Source organism: Pogona vitticeps, chromosome 8 (assembly GCF_051106095.1).
Source record: "Pogona vitticeps strain Pit_001003342236 chromosome 8, PviZW2.1, whole genome shotgun sequence".
Lineage (NCBI taxonomy): Eukaryota > Metazoa > Chordata > Lepidosauria > Squamata > Agamidae > Pogona > Pogona vitticeps.
This window is the reverse complement of record NC_135790.1, coordinates 3432483-3452661: the sequence shown is the minus strand read 5'-3', so window position 1 is coordinate 3452661 and position 20179 is coordinate 3432483. Positions and strand designations below refer to the sequence as shown.

General features: G+C 43.9%; 1 protein-coding gene across 5 annotated transcripts; it reads left to right on the top strand.

The window, feature by feature from the left end:
• Positions 1–7223: 7223 nt before the first annotated feature.
• On the top strand, positions 7224–18957 carry GOLGA7 (golgin A7). 5 transcript variants are annotated; one of them, XM_020780252.3, is made up of 6 exons: positions 7224–7376; positions 9144–9276; positions 13706–13858; positions 15300–15401; positions 16486–16549; positions 17639–18957. In XM_020780252.3, exons 2-5 carry the CDS (start codon positions 9166–9168, stop codon positions 16531–16533), a joined length of 414 nt encoding a protein of 137 aa, XP_020635911.1. In that variant the 5' UTR covers positions 7224–7376; positions 9144–9165; the 3' UTR covers positions 16534–16549; positions 17639–18957. The 5 variants fall into 5 exon arrangements, with proteins under 5 accessions (XP_020635911.1, XP_078235810.1, XP_078235811.1 ...); XM_078379684.1 differs by having other exon boundaries at positions 17604–18957; XM_078379685.1 differs by having other exon boundaries at positions 16486–16569.
• The last annotated feature ends 1222 nt before the right edge of the window (positions 18958–20179 follow it).

The following is a 20179-nucleotide window of genomic DNA, read 5'->3' as shown; positions in this document are numbered from 1 at the left end:
CATGAGATGTCTGGTCCTTGAATGGTTCTACAGAAACTGAGCTGGGACAAAACCGCCCTTTGGCTAAAAATCTCAAACTGATTGGGATATTTGGACTTTGTAATCCAAAAAGCAACTTTTCCAAGCTAATTAGCTGTGCCCCCAGTATATGCAGTAAGGGTCCATCCATCCATCCATCCATCCATCCATCCATCCATCCATCCATCCATCCATCCATCCATCCATCCATCCATCCATCCATCCATCCATCCATCCATCCATCCATCCATCCATCCATCCATCCATCCATTCAATTTATATGTATTTATTATATGTGAAATAAACAAATATTTCTTTTGATGTACAGGATCCTGCATCACTATAGCATGATAATGCATTAACGACACAACACTAATTTTTATTGTGACCCAGGAGAGAACTCTCTCTAGTCACCGCTCTTTTAGCAATGAGGTTAATGAGAATGACAAGATAGAATCCACAGAGGGAGAGAGAGAGAGAGAGAGAGAGAGAGAGAGAGCATTAGAAAACAAAAAAGCAGGGAGGAAAATAGCATCATGTGATTCTAGCGCTACAGCATAGTAACATATTTTTATGGAAGTCGTATGTCATGATGATTTCCATTAAAAAAAGAAATTATAGCCACAGAATCATTCCATGGTAGTTAAAAGACTGATTAAAAGAAATTGAAAAATCCCTGAAAGGAATAAATAGGGTGATAAAATGGCCCAGAGCCTCAAAGGCTGATGCAAGAGGAGGAGGAGGAGGAGGAGGAGGAGGAGGAGAAGTTGTTCACCTTCTCTAGCCAGAGGAGCTGCACATGAATGCGGAGAATGCACAGCATTGCAGAACATAAGGAAGGCAAGATCAAGTTCCAGAAGAGACTGGGCAGAAAAGAGGAAAGGCTGCAGCATGTCTCAAGGACATGGCGAGGCTGAGGATTCAAGGGCTACACGGCAAGGCTTGGGGGGCTTTCTTCCCTCCCCTAAAAATAGAAATTGCATATTAAAGTGTTAATCTCATTTTAATATTCAAAAGAAGTTAATGTTAAGAGATCAAGAAGATGCAGAAAGAGCCTGGATGTTATCGCCTTAACCTTTAGGGCTTCCCACCCACCGAGACAGGAAGCATTTCTGCCCACACCAGCCATTTGCCAAATGTGATAAGCAACCTCTTAAGAGCTGGGATGCCAAACTCTAGGGATGGGGATGGGGGGCAGATACCCTCTGAACCCACTAAGAAGTGTTCCTGCTGCCACCGCTGAATTTTCAGGAAGGAAGTAGCATGTTTCTTGTTTTGCTGGGTTGCTTTGAAACGGCCAGCTCACCCACTTTAGTGTTGCAGAGTTTTTGAATTTCTGGTTTAAATGCCTTTTCCTAAGTAGAAGCTACTTTAAGCTATTCTCCTGACAGAGAAAAGAGAAAGAGTAAACATGGTTCATTATTTACAGTCGTGAACAGATCAACATCCAAAAGGACATCCAGGAACACTGTTCCCAGTTAGTTTGCTGTTGATTTGTTCACAACTGTAAGTAATGAAACATGTTTATTCTTTCTCCTACAAATGTCTCAAAGTGAGGTATGGAGACCTTAAGCGTGAATCAATGAGAAAGGGGTGGACCATTGGGGAACTGGTTGCTATTCTCCTCTGTAGATCTTTGTATTTCTAATACATAAGGAATTTTACCAGAAATTCAAAACTTTGCAACCGGACAGCCTTGCCTGCTTGCTATAGGTGTTGGGGGTGGGTGGGGGACCAATGAGCCCATCACTAGTGTTGAGATTACTGGGAAATTGTCCTAGGACAAGGCAGGCAGTAAAGAGTCTGAAAGAGTAGGGCTACATGAACTGTCCAGGGATTCACAGGAACTGGAGCACAACAAGAGACGGGCCTCTGGATGACCCTCTTTCAAAAGTTGGTGCTTTTGAGAGATCAGGAATCAGCCAGCTTCAGCTGAACAGCCTTGACCACATCTGAACCCAGAACGTCTCACGGACAGCTTTGAGATGAAATGAAGGTCAACAAACACTCAAGTGCACAGCAGAGCAAACAAAGAAGACTTTTTTTTAAGCTGGAAGAACAGGAGGAGATTCCAGCTGGCAAACAGCTGGGTAAAATAGGAAGTTTATTGAATAACGGGTGCAAACAGTCAGAGGGAAATAAACATTGAAAAACCTGCCCTTCGGCCCACATGCTTTCCCTGCTGGAAAACAAGCAAGGCGTTTTATCATTTTCTCACAACTCTTCTAAAGCTATTACCCAAAGCAGCAGAGATACAACCTTGGAAACAGGATCAGGATATAAAACTTATCTTCCTGGATCCAATCAAGTCTATCATTCTGTTGTCAACAAGCACCCAGCCAGGTGCCTTTGGAAATGTGTAAAAATCACAAAACTACAGAGGTAGAAGGAATCCAGGAGGTCACCTGCCCCGTCCTCCATGATTAGGGCAGGATCTATAATGCAAAATGCACCTAGAGTGGGCAAAAAAAAAAAAAAAACTGGTGCGATTTTTAAAAGTGTGCATTGGTGCACAGCCCCTCTACAGCAGAGGGCAGACAGTCACCCTCCAGAGTCTGCTCCAGTGCCAAACAGCTTATACGGGTAGGAATTTTCTCCTAATGTTCAGCCAAAATCTAAACATTCTCTGCACCTTTGCAACATCCACCCACGAATTCTAGCTTATTGAGATCCATCCAGCATGGTGCATCCTCTTCTTCAAGTATTTGATGACTTCCATGTCCTTTTTCCAGGCTAAATATACTCTGCTCTTTGCCCTTTGGGGGTTGGGAATGACAAACGCTAAGGCTCGATCCAGCCCTTTGGATTTTCCGAGGCTGCCGTGTGTGACACCCTCTTTGGGTGGCTTCTTCCCCCTCCCCCCATGTTTTCCCGAACTCTAAAAGGCTCTTAAAGCTTAGTTAATACCAGTAAGAAATTTAAGGCTTGGAAGTTGACCAGTTCCAATCAAACAGACTGAACTGACCCAAACAACTTAATGGGTTTAGCTTTCAAGTAAAAACTTTAATAAACTTTGAAAGATGAAGCTTTCAACAGGAGAACACATCCTGTCATCTTCAGGATACAAACGTAATACAAAATCACCCAGTGTGATTATTTCACCCAACATTCCACGTGGACTATTTAATCAATTTACTGCTCTCCTAATGAGGTCAGTTATAGGAAGCCATGAATCATTCTTTGCCCTTCTTCACAGTTCAGCCCATGACTTCTCACATGTATCTCTAAAGACTCTCTTATATGTTTGTTTTCTTTGCTTTTGACTCCACACAACTGCTTTCCCTAATAACGTTGCTGACCCTGAATTTAGCTTTTGGTCTGAAAGAGTCCCTTACTTTGTTTTCCACACCTAACATCATACTGGTTGCCCGCTTCTGGGCACACTTCAGTTTGTCCTGAAAAGTACAGTCTTCCTCTGTTACATGCCCTCAGCACCCAGTATTTAGTGATAGGTTGCCCCTGAAACTGGAGGTTCCAATTAGCTATCATGGCTGGAATCTAAGACCGGTAGGCATTTCGGCTATGAATTGGGCTATCAGTTCTCTTTTTTAAAAAAAGCTGTTAAGCTAGCAAGGATCACTACACCTTGGGGTGGTGAGTTGGTACCAAATGTTCATGGCATGACATGGCATGCCAACCATAATGATGGCAGAGGGTATTTCTCCCTAAAGGGGGGGGAACCCCCTGCTTTGACCACATAGTGTCCCTAATGCCAAATTGTTATTTCCATCAGCCACATTGAGGCTGATCAGAGCTAAAATGCAAAGCATCGGAAGGGCCAAAGATTCCTCCCTTGTATCGTAGGATGTCACTGGAAACCTGCCAACTCAGGTTGTGAAGATATATTTTATTTTTTTAAAAAAAAAAACCTACCTGTGAACGGAAAACTCTTGCAGAGTTTTGCATTTTGGATTAAATTCCTTTTCGTTACACAGGAGAAGTACAGCAACCTGCAGAGAATAGCTCCAAGTTTCCGTAACAGTCCACCCCTTTTCTCATTAATTGCCACTTAAAATCTCAATAACTCACTCTGAGATATTTCTAGGAGAAAGACTGAAAACACATACATACTTACAGTTGTGAACAGATCAACAACAAACTGACAAGAAAAAAAAACCCTCCCCTGCTTACAACAGAGGTAAGAGACAGAAAATAACATTCAGCAGAAAGGTGAGGCTTTCTTTGAATTCAGAGGCGGAAAGGAACTAATGGTTAGTATTGGACAGACTGACAGTCACTCAGGCCCAAAAAAGTCCCTCCCAGTCACTCGAACCACAAGCAGCATGCGAGGTTGTAAAAACTCCAACAAAATCAATTCATACAATTAATAAGATTGGCCGTTCTTTCACAACTCACCTGACTTTCAGTCAGTCAAAATTGCTCTCAATTCACGACCCTGGACACGGTTTTTGGACAGCAGCCAACCTTTGCCACATACCTGCTATTACAACATCTGCTCTTTCCAATTAAGTTCATCCATGGAGAGCAATACCCGTTTCCATTTCTGCACAGCAAAGGAGCAGATGTTTGAGTATGACTCAGTGTGGCTTCAGCAGTAACGTCCTGCCTCTTGGGTATTTTAGATTTAATGTCATACGGGCGAGCGAGTGTGTGAGCCGGGGACATAGCTTGACCAAAGCAAAGCATTGCAGTCCAGAAACAACTTAAGCTGTGGTATGAGGAGATTCCAAGCGGCAGTGTCCAGGTAAAAGGGATGGAAACGTTACTTTTGGGGAATATAACTCTCTGTTAAGAAAGCTGATAGGGAAAAAAAGAAATTTATTTGAAATGTGGGACTTTTCACACATCAGTACTTTAAAAAAATGCAGCTATAGCAGTCCCTAACTACTTAGGGAAGTGTTGGAACTGTTAGGTGTAAACAATTACTTTAAAAAGTTACTTTTCAAGGTCTTTTTAGTCTCTCTGCTAGCTGGATAGCCCTGTGGTTTAGGGATCTGCCTGCAGAGCCAGAGGTTGGACGTTCAATTTCTCCACTGTCCCTCCTGGGAGTAGATCCAGCCTGGGTGGCCTTGGGCAAGCTGCACAGTCCCGGGGTGCCCCCAGTGGAAGGAAATGGTAAACCACTTCTGTGTATTCGCTACTTCAAAAACCCTGAAAAGGGTCACCATAAGTCAGAATTGATTTTACAGCATGCAATTAAAGCTGACTGGATAACTCAGTGAGTTAGGTATTTGGTTGGGAGTTCAGTTCTCCACTGTGTCTCCTGGGAGAACAGCCAGCCTGTGTGGCCTTGGGCCAGCTGCACAGTCCCAGGGCACCTCCAGTGGAAGGGAAAGGTAAAGCACTTCTGTGTATTCACTGCCTGGAAAACCATGAAAGGGGTCACCATAACTCAGAGTTGACTTGACAGCATATTACATGAGCTGGCTCTATAGCTCAGTGGTTTGGGAATCCGATTCCTCACTGTGCCTCAGGGAGAAGAGCCAGCCTATTTGACCCTGGGCAAACAGCATAGACAACCCCCAGGAGAAGGGAATGATAAACCAGTTCTGAGTATTCTCTCCCTAGAAAACCCTGAAAAGGGTCACCATGTCTCAGAACTGGCTTGGTGACATGCAGTTGTTTTGTTGTTGTTGTTGTTGTTGTTGTTGTTGTTGTTGTTGTTGTTGTTGTTGTTAGTCTCTCTGATAACTGTGCACTAAGCTCGAAGAGCTATGTGACAAGAATAAATGCAAAGGATAATGTTATAGGCTTGCTGAAAGCTACATTCTAAACACAACATCTGGTAAAGAGTAAGGACACACCAGTATTTCATACAGTTGACATAAACTCTTCTCCAGCTGATCCTTAACTTGTGTTACTGACACTGGATTCCGCTGATGCATTCCTGTAGTCACTAATTACAGTATGGATACCATGGGTTGCAAATATTTGCACTGGAATTTACACAGGCAAAGCTCTCTTTTTAAAAAAAAATAATCAGTGTTTCTTTTTTTTAAGGGACGTGGTGGCACTGCGGGCTAAACCGCAGAAGCCTGTGCTGCAGGGTCAGAAGACCAAACAGCCGTAAGATCAAATCCACGCGACGGAGTGAGCGCCCGTCGCTTGTCCCAGCTCCCGCCAACCTAGCGGTCTGAAAGCATGCAAATGCAAGTAGATAAATAGGGACCACCTCGGTGGGAAGGTAAACAGCGTTCCGTGTCTAAATCACACTGGCCATGTGACCACGGAAAGATTGTCTTCCGACAAAACGCTGGCTCTATGGCTTGAAGAGCGGGATGAGCGCCGCCCCCTAGAGTCGGACACGACTGGACAACAATTGTCAAGGGGAACCTTTACCTTTACCTTTTACCTTTTTCAACATTTAAGAAAAAAAGTTTCACACAAAGATCTTTCTAACCATGTCCTTCTAGCCTCACTCATAGCAGCAGTGAAAAAAACTTCAAATTTGCTTGTTTATTTGGCTGCTATCAAAAGAAGCCTTTTATCACAGCATTGCCTCATTCATAGATGTTTACGGGAGATTCCAGTATTTTAAGTCTGCAACTCTCACAGGTTTCCCCATTGTTTTCCCCATCTTTTTCTTTGCCTTTTCTTCCCCCCACCCTCTTCACTGGGTGAAAACCGCTATCATGGCAGTGGCCAGCACTTTTAAATTGCAACTAGCAGAAACTGCTGGGCAGCAACATAATTGTAGTAAAATTAAAATATATATATATAGTAAAAATCCAGGGTCCCTGCCAAGCTTTCTAGAATCTCTAAGCCAACCAAAAATTCACCCAGATGATGCAAGCTTTGAGTGAGCTCCATATCTCAATGCCAAAGAGGCTGCAAAAAGCAAAAGAAAGGGAGGGCGAGGAGGGGCACTGAGTTAATATTGAAATCACACCAATTTTGCATTTTTAATTTTTTTTAAATTTTTTGAGATGCAATAGACCAAAAAAGTGTGCAGGAGCTTAAACGGGTCTCTGATGTAGCGGGCTTTAGCTGAAGGCAGGCAGCAATGGGAGCAAACTAATCTTAACAGCACGAAGGAGTCTTCATCTGTGATCATCTAGAATCCCAGCTGTGCACGCTCGTGGGAATAAGACAGAATATGAGGGAGGGGCTTTGGTCCCCTCCCCCCTTTCGGAATATGAACCCGGAAGTGAGATGACCGCGCGCCTCTCTAACCGTGGAGGCCTCTATGTTGCGCAACTCAGCCAATCGCCGCCTGCAGCGCCGGCCCGTGGCCAGGAAGGCGGGGCTCGCTTTACGGCCGCCGTAAACGAGGAGGTGCCGTAAGTGAGGGCTGGAAGTGGAGACGGAAGAGGAGGAGGAGGAGGAGGAAGAAGAAGGAGCTGCCGCTGCGGCCGCCGCCGTCTTAGCCGAGGGGGCTCCGGCTCTGCTCGTCAGGGGTGGGTGAGGCGGGGGATGAGGAACGGGAGGCCCGGGAGGGGCAACAGGGAGGGTCGCGTAGCGGAGAACGGGGGCGAGGCAAGGAGGCAGGAGGCCCTGGTGGGGGGGGGGTGAGGTTCGGTGGGGGGGGTTCAAAATGGTGGCTGTGTGGGGGAGGGTCGCTTCGAGGAGGGAGGGGGGAGTTGATTTGTTGGGGGGTTGGGATGGGGAGGGGGATCCCGTGACCAGATATCTGGTGGGTGGAAGGGTTGGGGGGGGGGTCTTCTCTTACTCCCCTCTCTCGCTCAAGAGCCTACCTCGCAGGGTTGTCACGAAGAGAGAGTAGGAACCCCTCTTCCTGACGGGACCCTCTGGAAGAAATGGGGGTGGGCGGGGAGAGAGAGACACCGTTTTGGGGGCATAAAAACGACCCAAGGCAGAAATAACTGCTAGGCTTGGCAAGCCTTCCCTGGAGGCGACCTCGCCCTTGATTGTCCTGCAAGAATCAATAGAGCATCCTTTGTAAGGTAGGCTTGGTGGTTTTTCTCTCAAGCTGTAGAAACGGTGCTGAGATTGGGGAGTAAGAATGGCTTGTCCAAGGCCCAGTCCTTGAGTGTGTGGCGGAGGAAAGCTTTAAGGCAGTGGTCCCCAACCTTGGGCCTCCAGATGTTCTTGGACTTCAACTCCCAGAAATCCTGGCCAGCAGAGGTGGTGGTGAAGGCTTCTGGGAGTGGTAGTCTAAGAACATCTGGAGGCCCAAGGTTGGGGACCACTGCTTTAAGGTGTAACTTCTTGGCTTCTAACTCCCTTTCTGGACAACTATGACATACATGCGATCTGGTTAGTATTCCTGGTTCTGAAGAGAGGCCTCAGAGAGAAGTGAGTGTCTTGCTGTTATACAAGAGGAAGGTATTTCATCCCCTTTCATTAGCCTTTTTTTCTATATGAATCACCAGAGGTATTAATCATTAGAAGCAAATCCTAACAGCAGTAGGAAACGTTGGGATCGAACAAAGCTGCGACGTATTTAAAAGATCCAAAGCAACACAACCACGCGCAAGGAGGGGAATGTTATTTGAAGAACACAAATAACATCGATGGTTGGCCCTCCTGCTTATTTTGAAACAAGACTGTGGGTGTAGCTTGTTGCAGCGTGGGTAACATTCATGATTTCAAAGCAGACGGATCTTGGAAGGGAGGGTGTGGCCCATAGACAAGCTGAAGATGTGTCCTTGAGTGTGTTCAAGATGAAATTGCAAAAACAACAACAACAGTGTGTGTTTGTATGAAGATAATATTCAGTGCATATTTGTATATCATACTTATACCCACATGAATTGCACAGACCATATTGCTATCCTATTTTAAGGACAGTGACTGGTTCCTTTGGTATGTATACTACTACATAAACCTATTTAATTGTTCATAAAGGCAATCTCTCATCTGTACAAGGAATGAGTTAGTCAGAAATACACCTGCTGTGGAGAAACAGTCACATGTGATATAAAACACAGGACCGGGAAGGTTTGCTTTCACCAAATGGCTTTCTGCATGGCATCTCAAAAGTAGCGACCAAAACAGAAGTAACTGAAGGGAGAAAATTAGGTTTGAGTACTGTATAGAGGAGCTTAGTGGAAACACAAAGTGCAGATAAGATTAGGAGAGTCATGGGGGGCATGGCTTTATGAAAATCAAAAGTATTTGGTAGGAAAAGGGGTACAGTACTTGCCTTTTACAAGTCTGTGTAATCCTCACCCTATACTTAATCTCTTCCTCTCTCTTTCCAGACTGGCCAGGTCAAGCTACGAGATGAGGCCACAGCAGCCGCCAGTTGCTAGCAAGGTGTTTATCCAACGAGATTACAGCAGTGGCACCAGATGCCAGTTCCAGACCAAGTTCCCTCCAGAGCTGGAGAATCGGGTAAGTACAGATGGTTTTGCTGTGTTGCCTTATCAGTCAGACACAAGGAATGTAGAGCTAAGCCACAAGTGATAGACCGGCGCAATGTTCAGCGTTGCTTCCTAATGCTTAAATAAGGGGGATAGTGTTCTGATATGTGCAGGTTTGCATTCTGCCAGTTCTGGTCCAAAAACACAATCTCTGCGCATTTTTAGTTCTAATCTTTTTAAATAACGTGTCCCTGGAAGAAGGTCCATTGGGAGAAGGGGCATGCCTTCTTCTCTATGTAAAGACCTCAAGCACTTTCCCAGAAGCTGCTTTGATGTAACTAAGGTGGGTGGGAGTTGCAATCCAATAGGAAATGGAGAGCCATGTTATAGATTTTTGCTTATTCATGCTATGTTGGATACTTAGTTGCTGCTCCAGACTTTGGAACTCCCTCCCACTGGAGGCCAGGATGACACAATGTTTGCTATCCTTCCATAAGCAGGCAAACACCTGTACCCTCAGTCACTGCCTGCCTGAGTGGGGTATTTTAATGGATCACAGTATGTTAGTGCTTTTGATGTTGTTTATGTTTTTTTGTATGGTATTTGGTTGATCCTTTTAATATTTGTGTACTCACTGTTTTTAGCTTTAATGTTGTCTTTTAATAATGTAAACTGCCTTAAGTCCTTTTAAGGGAAAAGATGGGTGGGAACAAACAAATAGACCCGAGGAGATTGGCACTGATAGTTTGTTTCCTAAAAGGTGCTAGTGGCTTCCATGCTTGTCTCTCAGCCCAAATCACTAAAACTTAATTAGAGCACATTAAACTTTATCCCTGAATCAAGAGGTTCACTATTGAAGCCTACTGATTTTGCAGTTTTACAGAGTCTTGTTTTTAAATAAAGCGCACGTTAAAGTTCTCCTGGACCCCTTTCCCTGCTGTGAAATCAGGGCAGTCTTTATTTTTCCTTTGTGCATTTCTACTGCAAGTGTTTGTGCATGAGACAAGCCTAAAAGAATAGCTGTGAATAGCTGAGGTCCTTAAGGAGAGATCAAGGAAAGTGGTGGTGGTGATACTGAGAAAGGGGAGTATTAAAGAAGCTCTTGATTGGGGACTGACTTATGTGAAATTGTTTGGAGAACTTAGGAAGGGAAAGGATCCTTGGAAATTGAGGGCTATGTTGAAGATCAAGCTCCTGGCCACCAGTATAAGAATGCATACGCGTAGCTCATGTTAGTCTTAATTTAAGATAACCAACCACAAAGATGGCCTAGATGTCTTGACTTCATTTGTCCACCTGTTCACCAACTGAGTTTTTGAGGGAAGAGGTATGTTTTATTTAGATCTGGAAGTCAGATATTCATAGACCACCTCAGGTTTTAACAGTGCATAAATGAAAGGGCCAATTAGAAGGCAGTCCTTCGAAAAGGGGACTGCTGATGTAATAGCAAAATCAAATGATCCCGTGCCAAACGGAAAGCTGATAGCAAGTGGCAAAAAATGCAGTTGACGCGTGCCAGTCTTTCCTTAGGTAAAGTTGTAAGATTATAGTACAGAAGTAAACCTGTGCTGCCCAGTGGGAGCAGAGACCTGAGTTATCATCATAAGCTATCTCTTCCTGTTTGCAGCTTTGCTGGACTAGTAGATCCTGCTTGAACTAGTAGATCATGCGCAGGCAGTTCAAAACAGCTGAACCTCTGAGCATGGGCGTGTTTTAATAGCAAGGTGTGATTAAGGCCAGAGCAAAGTTTCCCGCCTATCAAAAGCCTTGCTTTTAGGCATCACGAGATTCTAGGCGTCAGATGGGACTCTGGGTGTATTCCAAAGGCTTGGAGTGCTGGTTCAGAATTTGTATTAGGATTGGGTTCTGAATTGATATTAATTGGTAGGGATCTAATCAATACTGCAAATGTTTTTGGCATTACCAACCCTAACAGTATTCAGTATATGACGTGCTATGAGCAACAGCTGGCAGCAACGACACCAAGCCAAAAGGGCCCTCTGAGACAGTCTGCAAGAGGGCAAGGGTGGGAAGGGGGTTGTAGGTTATCCGGAAATGGTTGAACTGCAGCACTCCGCAGCCCTGGACAGTGGTGGGAGACAGCCGGGGGGGGGGGTAACACAGACCACTTCTGCATTAAGAGAATGGAGCTCAACAAATGAGAAATTCCCCCCCCCCCAAAAAAAAATTCTAACCTGATACTTGTAAGTCATAAGCTAAGACATGCTTTTGATTCATGTTGGGAAGGTAAATTAGCTTGTGCGCCCTAGAATATGCCCCAAGGTTCTCTCCGTGCATTTGCAGTTGTTTATCGTATTGGGGGGGGGAACACTTCTGCCATGTGCTGTTGAATACTATGCACAAAGGTATAGAAGTGTCATGAAAACTATCCTTCTCTCTTGAATTGCACAGGTCCGAACAACATGGTTTCAGTTAGAGGTGGATTTTTTCCTCCCTCCTCAGGGGGCAGAGGAGAAGGAGAGATCGTGCCCTTGTTTTCTCCCTCTGACAGAGGCTTGTTCTGTCCTTTAGCTGCCTTTAAAAAGGCTCAGTCCCTTTTTACAGGCAGCCAGAATATTATTATTATAATATAAATTGAAACTGTAGTTGTAATTTTTATGATTTTATATATTTTTATACTGTTTTGTTTTATTTTGTAAGCCGCCCCGAGTAGACATGGTCTAGAGGGGCGGGGTAAAAATCAAATAAATAAATAAATAAATAAATTATACTCTTACATAATCTGTGTAATCTCTTGTTATACAGTATAACGTTTTTGGGGCCATAAGAGTTACACATGAATTTTCAACAGCAAGGGGGCCCGGTAACCCCTAACCCCAGCTTTGTTGAACTGAGACATGGATAGAGATTATTTCACATTTAGAACAAATGGTCAGGACACTAAGCAGCAGTTCAACGTGAAACTATGAGTAGACTGCACAGTTATACTCATGACCACGATGCTTTGCTAGCCCCATATATAAGCACTAGCCTGGTAGCCACTAGTGGCGATGAGTTTTTTATTGCAGGCCGGTGGAAGGGAGATGGAACACCTATCTCACGTTTGTACCCATTGTAGACACCAGACAGACTTTCTCTAGGAGGGACCCTCCCCTTGTCTCTACACAGCCCAGACTGAAGTCTAGCGGGTGGTTGGAGAGGAACAGGGTTCTTTCTCCTTCCGCTACCAATCCCAAAAGTGAATTCTACTGAATTTTTGTGGCCCCGTTTATGAGGCTTGTATGGGTGATTCTGTGCCCAATCTCTTTATCCCTTTCTCGGTGCCCTCAACTTAATATTATTCCCTTTTTGAGAAGAACCGAAGGATATGCTGAAGGAGCCAAGGACTTGTCAGTAGGCACCTAATAAGCTTAGCTGGAATAAGGGTAGGAGGAGGTGATTCTGATCCTTTCCATTGTCCCTTGAATGCTGCTTTTCCTCCAAGAAGTGCTGGGCAGCGTTTTTAACTTCGCAGGGCTCCTTAGTGGAAGGTCACGCTGTGGAAATGTTTCACCCACATCCCCCCAACCCTGGTGATGTTCTTAGTCAAGTGACTCAGGACTGTGAACATTTGCTCGGAGGTAAGTTTTTCCTGAGTTAACATGGGGATGTACTGGCAAACAACCAGGTTGTGGGTTGTAGCCTGTAGCTTCTAAGCATTGCATGACACTTCCTCAGAAACACGGAGGGGAACAGGTTCTTTCATCCAGCCATGGTGACATCATCTGTAATGTCTGTGAACAAAATGAGCCCATTATTCTTGTACGATGAAGTCATTTGTCCCCGTTTATGAGGGCCAGGCTTCTGTGTGCTGTTTGGATATTGGGCTTCTTCTTTTGTATCTTTGTTCTGTGGTGTCCCTTAAGTTGTTGGTTAGCAAGCGCAAGCCAAATGGCAACGAGATGCTTCTTCCTTTTGCTCAGGGCAAGAAGAGGTGCTGCACATAGTGCCTTGGGGACACTGTTTCCCCACTGGAGCATTTGATAAGGATCTTGCTCTAATCATTGCACTTTACAGAAAGGTTTGGATGCAAAAACAGCATCCTCATTTTGAGCGTTGATAGCTGTCCCACTACCTCTAGCAGGAGAGGGAGCAGGAGGAGCTGCTGAAAGAAAGATTTTGCTTTCTTTCTCTTTTTTTATGCCAGATACTATTCTGCCTGTAGCTGCATGTTTTAAGGTCTTCAATTTTTATCTGTGTCTAAGCTCTTCTTCACACTGCTCATTCAGCTCTAGAAACAGGAGTTTAGACCGTTAACCTCACCAAGATGATGTCAAGCTACAGTCCTATGGAAACATATCTGGAATATAAATTACATTGAACTCAGTGTGGCTTACTCCTTAGTAAATATCTAGAGGGTGGCCTGTAAGTGGCAGAGGCCACCAGGAACTCATGTATAGGAAATTAGGTTCATGAGCCAGTCTAAGCGCATTTGCCTCTAAACGTGGTTCTTTTTCCAGCTCGACAGGCAGCAGTTTGAAGAAACGGTGCGGACCCTTAACAACCTTTATGCTGAAGCAGAAAAACTTGGGAGCCAGTCTTATCTTGAAGGTTGCTTAGCCTGTTTGACTGCCTACACTATCTTCCTATGCATGGAGACACACTACGAGAAAGTAAGTTGAGTTCTTCTGGGTTTTGGAAAAGGAACAAGAGTCTGTATATAGCAAAACTGGAGTTGTTGGTAGTGGGAATAAACTGCCCAAGAATGGCCAGGTTGATCTCATGTGTCAGGAATAGGAAGTGCTACATTGACAGCTTGCTGTTCTGATGAATAAGGCTTTGGGGTGCCTAAATTCAGTGATGCATAATGGTGGGTCTTCTTCGTGCAAAATCATATTCCATTTGACTTTTCTGTTGCCAGGTGATTCATCACCACTGCTAGCTGGTTTTCTGGTCTTTGCTGAATTTTCAGAATAACTTTCACAGTAGGATGAATGGAATTTATCCATCTACTGCCTTCCTGCCATTATAGGTTATCTGTCTGTCTGCTGGCTGGATGGTTCATTTCAGGAATAAAAAGGATAATGGCTCTCATAAGCCAGTGTAACATGCCTCTCTAGGTCTTCCGGGTAGAGCTAGTTCCATTCCACTGTGTTTGTCGTCTTGATTTTATACAGTCTGGGTTCGGTGCCAGCCCCTTGCTACTTTGAGAACATGCTCAATAGGGTGCTTTCATAGTGCTCTGGTCTTGAAAGGCACTCCTGAAAGAATGCTTAAACCCAACCAAATAGAGAACCAAGTTGGCTTTCAAAGTCTCCTGTTCCTGACCTGGAAGAGAAATAAATGGCTTCCAGAGACTGCAATTTGTATTTCATCGCTTTTTTTGTCCTGTCAGTGAATAGAACTTTTCAGCCATTACAGAACAGAGTGATAAATCTTGTGGGCAGCCAGTGATTGTCTGCCTGCTCTTTCCCTGTGCTGCTTTTACTGAACATCCTTTCACATTTTCCACTGGTTGCTGGAAGAAAACATTCATTGAAGCAGTTGACTTATTTCATAGAACAAACTCTTTAGCTGGATCAAATTATATGACATATTGCTGTGTTTAATATTGCTGTGAGTTAATGCTTCCTTTGCCCCTCATTCCTCAAGTTTTGGCTCTTCCAATTTCTTAGAATACCAATTTACTGATAGGATGGAGTGCCAGATGTTTGTACAGAACAACAGGTCACTAAAGCTCTAGAACCAGCATAGTCCCATAGAAATGTATAAAAATGTCCAGTAGTATCTGTGCAGTGCTGTTAACATTGATAGTATTTGAGAGTTTCATGAGCAAAAGGGGCAGATGTTTGCCAAAAAAATTAGCAGTCAGAACTCCAACAGGTAGGGGAAGATGCTCAAGGCAAGGCATTAACTTGACTAAAACTTTAAAGGCAGGAGATATTCAGCCTTAGCAGTTTTTTTTCCAGTTTCAAAATGGAAGAAAACAATACGACCATGAGAAAGCACCAAAGCACTTAAATCTTGAAAGTGCTATAAAATTCAAACGATACTGAGTCATCACTGGAATGGATGCAAATGCTATAGAAGTGCCCTGTCTTTTTTTCTCTCCAGGTTCTGAAGAAAATTGCCAAGTACATCCAGGAGCAGAATGAGAAGATCTATGCCCCGCAGGGTCTCCTGCTCACTGACCCCATTGAGAGGGGACTGAGAGTTGTATCCTTTTCTGTGGCTGCCCAGCCTTTTGTGTTCCAGCTGTATGAGATGCGACAAATTATATGCTCCTGCCTTGGTGAAGACAGTGTTTTATCAGTAAAGCAACTGATTTATGTTGGGGAACATTATGTTCTTCCAGGGTTTTTGCATGAAGATCATTTTAACGTCTGTGGTGTGCCACAGTCTCTAGCATGTCTCTGTGGTGCAGTGGAAGCCAACCTGGCCAGTAAGACAAGTTTTTTGAATTGATATTGTGGGGATACCATTATATGGTCAGCTAAAAAGAGACAGGATTTGCAAACTAAAGACTAGAGATGGGCATGAACCAGCGGTTCGTGATGATGTATTTTTTTTTAGTGAAACTGGTGTTTCAGCACTTCCCGGCACCACATCCTCTAGTGGGCGCTCACTCAGAAGTAGCATTCCATCTTTCTTGCCCTGCCTCCTCCAGGTACTGCCTCTGAATGGGCACCTGTCAGAGGAGGCAGGGCTGGGAAGCACCAAACACCTCTTCGGCAAAAAAAAATGAACCGGAACGAACCACCAGTTTGGCGATTCGTGCCCATCTCTCCTGAAGACCATGGCTGCTTTTATTGAATTAATAATCATAAGGCAGGCCTCATAAGGGACTCCACCCCCCTAATGATATGCTGCTCTCAGCTTCCCTGACACAATCAAACCCCTTTGCCCTGTTAATGTATTGATTCAGTAATGGGTACAGTAATTGTAAGCTGTCTAAGGATGCAGCAGAAAAGAAGTGGCAGACATTCTAGCAGGACTGTTCCAAGGGGTGGAAACCGCTTTTGGTTTTAAAGAGGATAATATGCTCTCGAAGTCATATCTGCAAAAAAGAGGGATTACAGTCCATTGAAGCTCAGACCGAATAAAACTTTGTAGTCTTTAAGATGCCACAAGATGTCATTGTTTTTGCTGAAACTCATTAAAAGTATAATGTCTTAGCTGAATTTTAGAAAGCAAGAATTGTCACTGTAATGTGAATATATGAGGTATAAGACCAATTACTCTGCTACCTTGCTTATTTTACTCTTCTGCAGCATATTTCCTTAACAATCTCGCTGTGCAGATTGAAATTACCATTTATGAAGACAGAAATGTCAGTAGTGGAAGATAAACGCCTGATCTTCAAAGTAAATATTAACAGTAGAAGGTTGTTGTATTACCTGTTTTTTCAATTCCAAAGAAACACCACAAATAATCTTTTGTTCCCTGCTACCTAATCAGCTGTTTAGTTTATCATCATAGGCAGCCGTAGTCTTTTCTCAGCAGACTGATGGGGAAAGCACAGTTTGGAAATTAAATCCAGAATTTAAATTTTAAATTTAAAGACACCTGCACTTTAAAGAGTGATATCATATGTCTTTTTCTGGCCAACAAAAAAGAAAGTAGTATTGATTCCCATAAAATAGCAACTGAAACATTTATATCCACTCATCTTGTAATGTAAAATCTAGCTCATGTGTGCAACTAATGTTATTCAGAAACGTAAGTGTGCAACAGACGCCTCACCAAAGAGCAGAACCATCGGTTTAACATTACAGAAATTCCCAGCGGGACACTCCTGCTGTGGAGCCATTTTTCTTTTAGTTAAGATAAATTTAGTCCTCCTTAAATATTTGACTAACAAACAAAATATGCATGAACTCAAATACATTATTTTATCCTCTAGCTCAGTGCTTCCCAACCTTGGGTTCCCAGGTGTTCTTGAATTAAAAGTCCCAGAAGCCTTCACCCACTAGCTGCGCTGGCCAGGATTTCTGGGAGTTGTAGTCCAAGAACATCTGGAGACCCAAGGTTGGGAACCACTGGTCTAGCTCAAGGCCACTCAGTGTAATTACTGATTTCAGTGCTGAGATCTCGATGCAACAGCTCTGATCTGCTTTAGCTAGTAATTTTGATTGGTGTCATTTCAGCAGCGAGAGAAGGATTGGTCTGTAGCGTTACAGAGGTTAGCATCCGTTTCTTGGAGGAAAAGGGGGTCTTTCAGTCACTCGCTGATTAAATTCCTGGCAACATTGTTTCCAAAATCTTCAAACAATAAATGCCAGTTTCTCCCTCCTTCCACTCTAAGGTCTTCCCAGCTCTGAGAGTGGAATGAATTTGTTCTAAAAGTATGTCTACCTCCAGATACCTTGAGTTTGTTCTAAAAGTATGTTGGTCAACCCATCTCTCTTTGTTTCCTAGGGTCCAACTTGGTTTTTTTGTTGTTTTTGTTCCAGACAATTCCCCGACTTCCTCCACCATCACATCATTCCATTCTGCTGCCACCAACTTCGCAGTGCCATCTGCCACAAGGACTAACTTGTCAACATCCCGTTCCTTCATTTGGGGTGGGTGGGGGGAATCCCTATGTGCTGACCAGCATTCATTTTGTCTTGTCATGGTAAGCCTTAAGCAGTGGGGTTGTCCAGGTAGCTGGCTTCTGAGAAGACGCTGAAGGAGATCTGGACAGTGGACACACGACCAAGCGGGAGTTACTCTGGTACAGTATGGCTTCTGCTGGGAGTGCTGAGTTTTGGCATTTGCGGAAAGAAAGCACCAGTGGGACATGGATGGCTGAATTTCCAAAACTCAAGCCAAAGCACAAGGAGTGGGATGTTGATGTTTCTCATTCTGTCAAGAAGAATCGTGAAGCAAAGATCGTCTTGAATCGGAAGACTTCCTAGCAATGTTGAAGGGCTTCTGCTGTTTAGTCTCAAGGGCCAAGGAGAATCTTTGGGGGACAGAGTCTGCTGTTCTCACTGCATCTTTCCTGGGCTGAGCTGATAAACTGCTTGTTTAGCTGAGAAAAGCAGCAGCCAAAATGTATGCTGTACTAGTAATTATTAACTACTCCCTGCTCTCCACCCCTCTTAAATGTTAATTATGTGACGTAAGTAATAAATGGCTTTCTCCAATTCGTTAGAAGTTTTAAGCTTTAGACAAGCAAAGTAATTTGACTAGAAATGGTGTTTTGATGGTGCTTCATCTCTGTCCTCTCACCAAGTGCATCTCCGCCATCTGTAGTAGTTCTACTTGTGTTCAACATTCCTCCAGCAGAGCTTTCAGACATATATGGAACATCTCGTCTTCTGAGTCAGTGACTTCGACTGAATCCAAGGTTTCCTGTTCAGTTTCCCCTTTAATCGAAGTGGACCTTTTGTGTGTGTTCAAGCACGAGCAGAAGCTGGCAGCATTTTGTCAGCCACGTGGGCATCGTCATCTCTTCCTCATGCCCAAGAATTAAGGAGGCTGCCAAACAAGACCACTTACAAAATGGATTGAATTTGTGACTTTTTAGAGCAATCCATGAACCGTCAGTAGTCGTGGGTCGAGGTTTCCAAGTGGATTATTTTTCAATTCCCGCACCTCCCTGAGTTCTTTAAAAAAAATAACACCCTCCCCTGGAATCTGTTTAATATTTTAAGTGTATAAACACCTTTTTTTCTAACCTGTAACAATGTTTTGTCTCTTGCACCCTTTACAATCAGTTTTCAGAAATATGGATGGGTTAGTAACTTTTTCTTAAAATAAATGGTTCGTCATTTGTTAGCACTGACCTGAAATGCAGCCTTTTTTGTTCCGTGAAAGTGAAACTGATGGGGTGTGTGTGGGGGGGGGGGTAATAACAATAATTGCAACCTTGTCAGGATTTCCTAGATACAGTAATCTTAGAACTGCAGAGCTGGAAGGGACACTGTGGATTGAGTCCAGCCCATCAAGGAGACCCAGTGGGGAGTTAAACTTGTAAAAAATACACTTAGAAACTACCGTGGAGGGAAAGTGACTGCAAATCTACAGTATTTCTCTATTAATGATGAGACTGAATTTTTTTTTATAGAGCATATTTTCCCCTTCTGTATTACATCTATTTGATTCCAATGAGTTCTGTATTTAAAAAAACAATCTCTGGATTGCAACAGGAACATCGTTGTTACTCTTGGTCCGCTGTTGGTTTTGATTTATTGATTCTAGCTGTACAGAATCTTGTCCCAGGTGAAGTTTGCATCCTAGTCTTTGTGAGTGTGGGGGGCAGCTTTACAGTGGCGATTGAAGAAGTGGAAAGGCAGGCAGGATAGAAGTAATAACCCAAGGCTGGAAAGCCTGGCTCTAAAGCCAGGGTGGCGTATTATATCAGGACCAGCAGTCATGGATTTGACTTCCATTAATTTAGGATAGTCAGTCTACATCTACAAGCTGTTTTAAGCAATTCATCCTACTCTGAGCCGCCCAGAGTATACTATGTCTAGATGGGCGGCATATAAATGCAATAAATAAATAAATAAATAAATGCCCATTATTACCAGTTGATCTAGAAACGGGAGCCTAGAATAAGATTATTTTCCAGGGCTGCCCATCTGCAAGTTTGTAATTCCGGAGTTATGCCAAATAATATTTGCAGGTTTGGGCAACCTTTGAAAACTATTGCAAGGTCTCCTCCTCCCCTTTACTGTCAGCAGACTTTATGGGACACGAGTCTTGGTCTTTCCGATCCCAAGCGTTCAGACCCACTCTACCCAGATCTCGACGTGGGAGGGGCAAATTTTTTGTTTGTTTGTTTGTTTTGCGAAACTGTTGCCAAAATCCCAAGGCAGGCTTTTCCCGAGCTCTGCTTTTAGGCTCGCAAAAAAAACCGTCGCCATCCGGATGTGTTCGGACGTTTCTTCCTGCACGCACCGATCTGAATCCCTCCACGTGTCAGCCAAGTAGAGACGCGGCCCCTTTAAACAGTTCGGGGAGGAGCCGGGGGGCCGTCCTCATGTGTATTTATGAGGGGGCGT

What these genes read in the sequence shown, in the direction of transcription:
- GOLGA7 (XM_020780252.3), top strand. Translation starts at nt 9,166, where the DNA reads ATGAGGCCACAGCAGCCGCCAGTTGCTAGCAAGGTGTTTATCCAACGA. An exon ending in TGGAGACACACTACGAGAAA is followed by an intron (nt 13,859 to 15,299) that starts GTAAGTTGAGTT and finishes TTTTCTCTCCAG; the next exon opens with GTTCTGAAGAAAATTGCCAA. An exon ending in TTGAGAGGGGACTGAGAGTT is followed by an intron (nt 15,402 to 16,485) that starts GTATCCTTTTCT and finishes CTCGCTGTGCAG; the next exon opens with ATTGAAATTACCATTTATGA.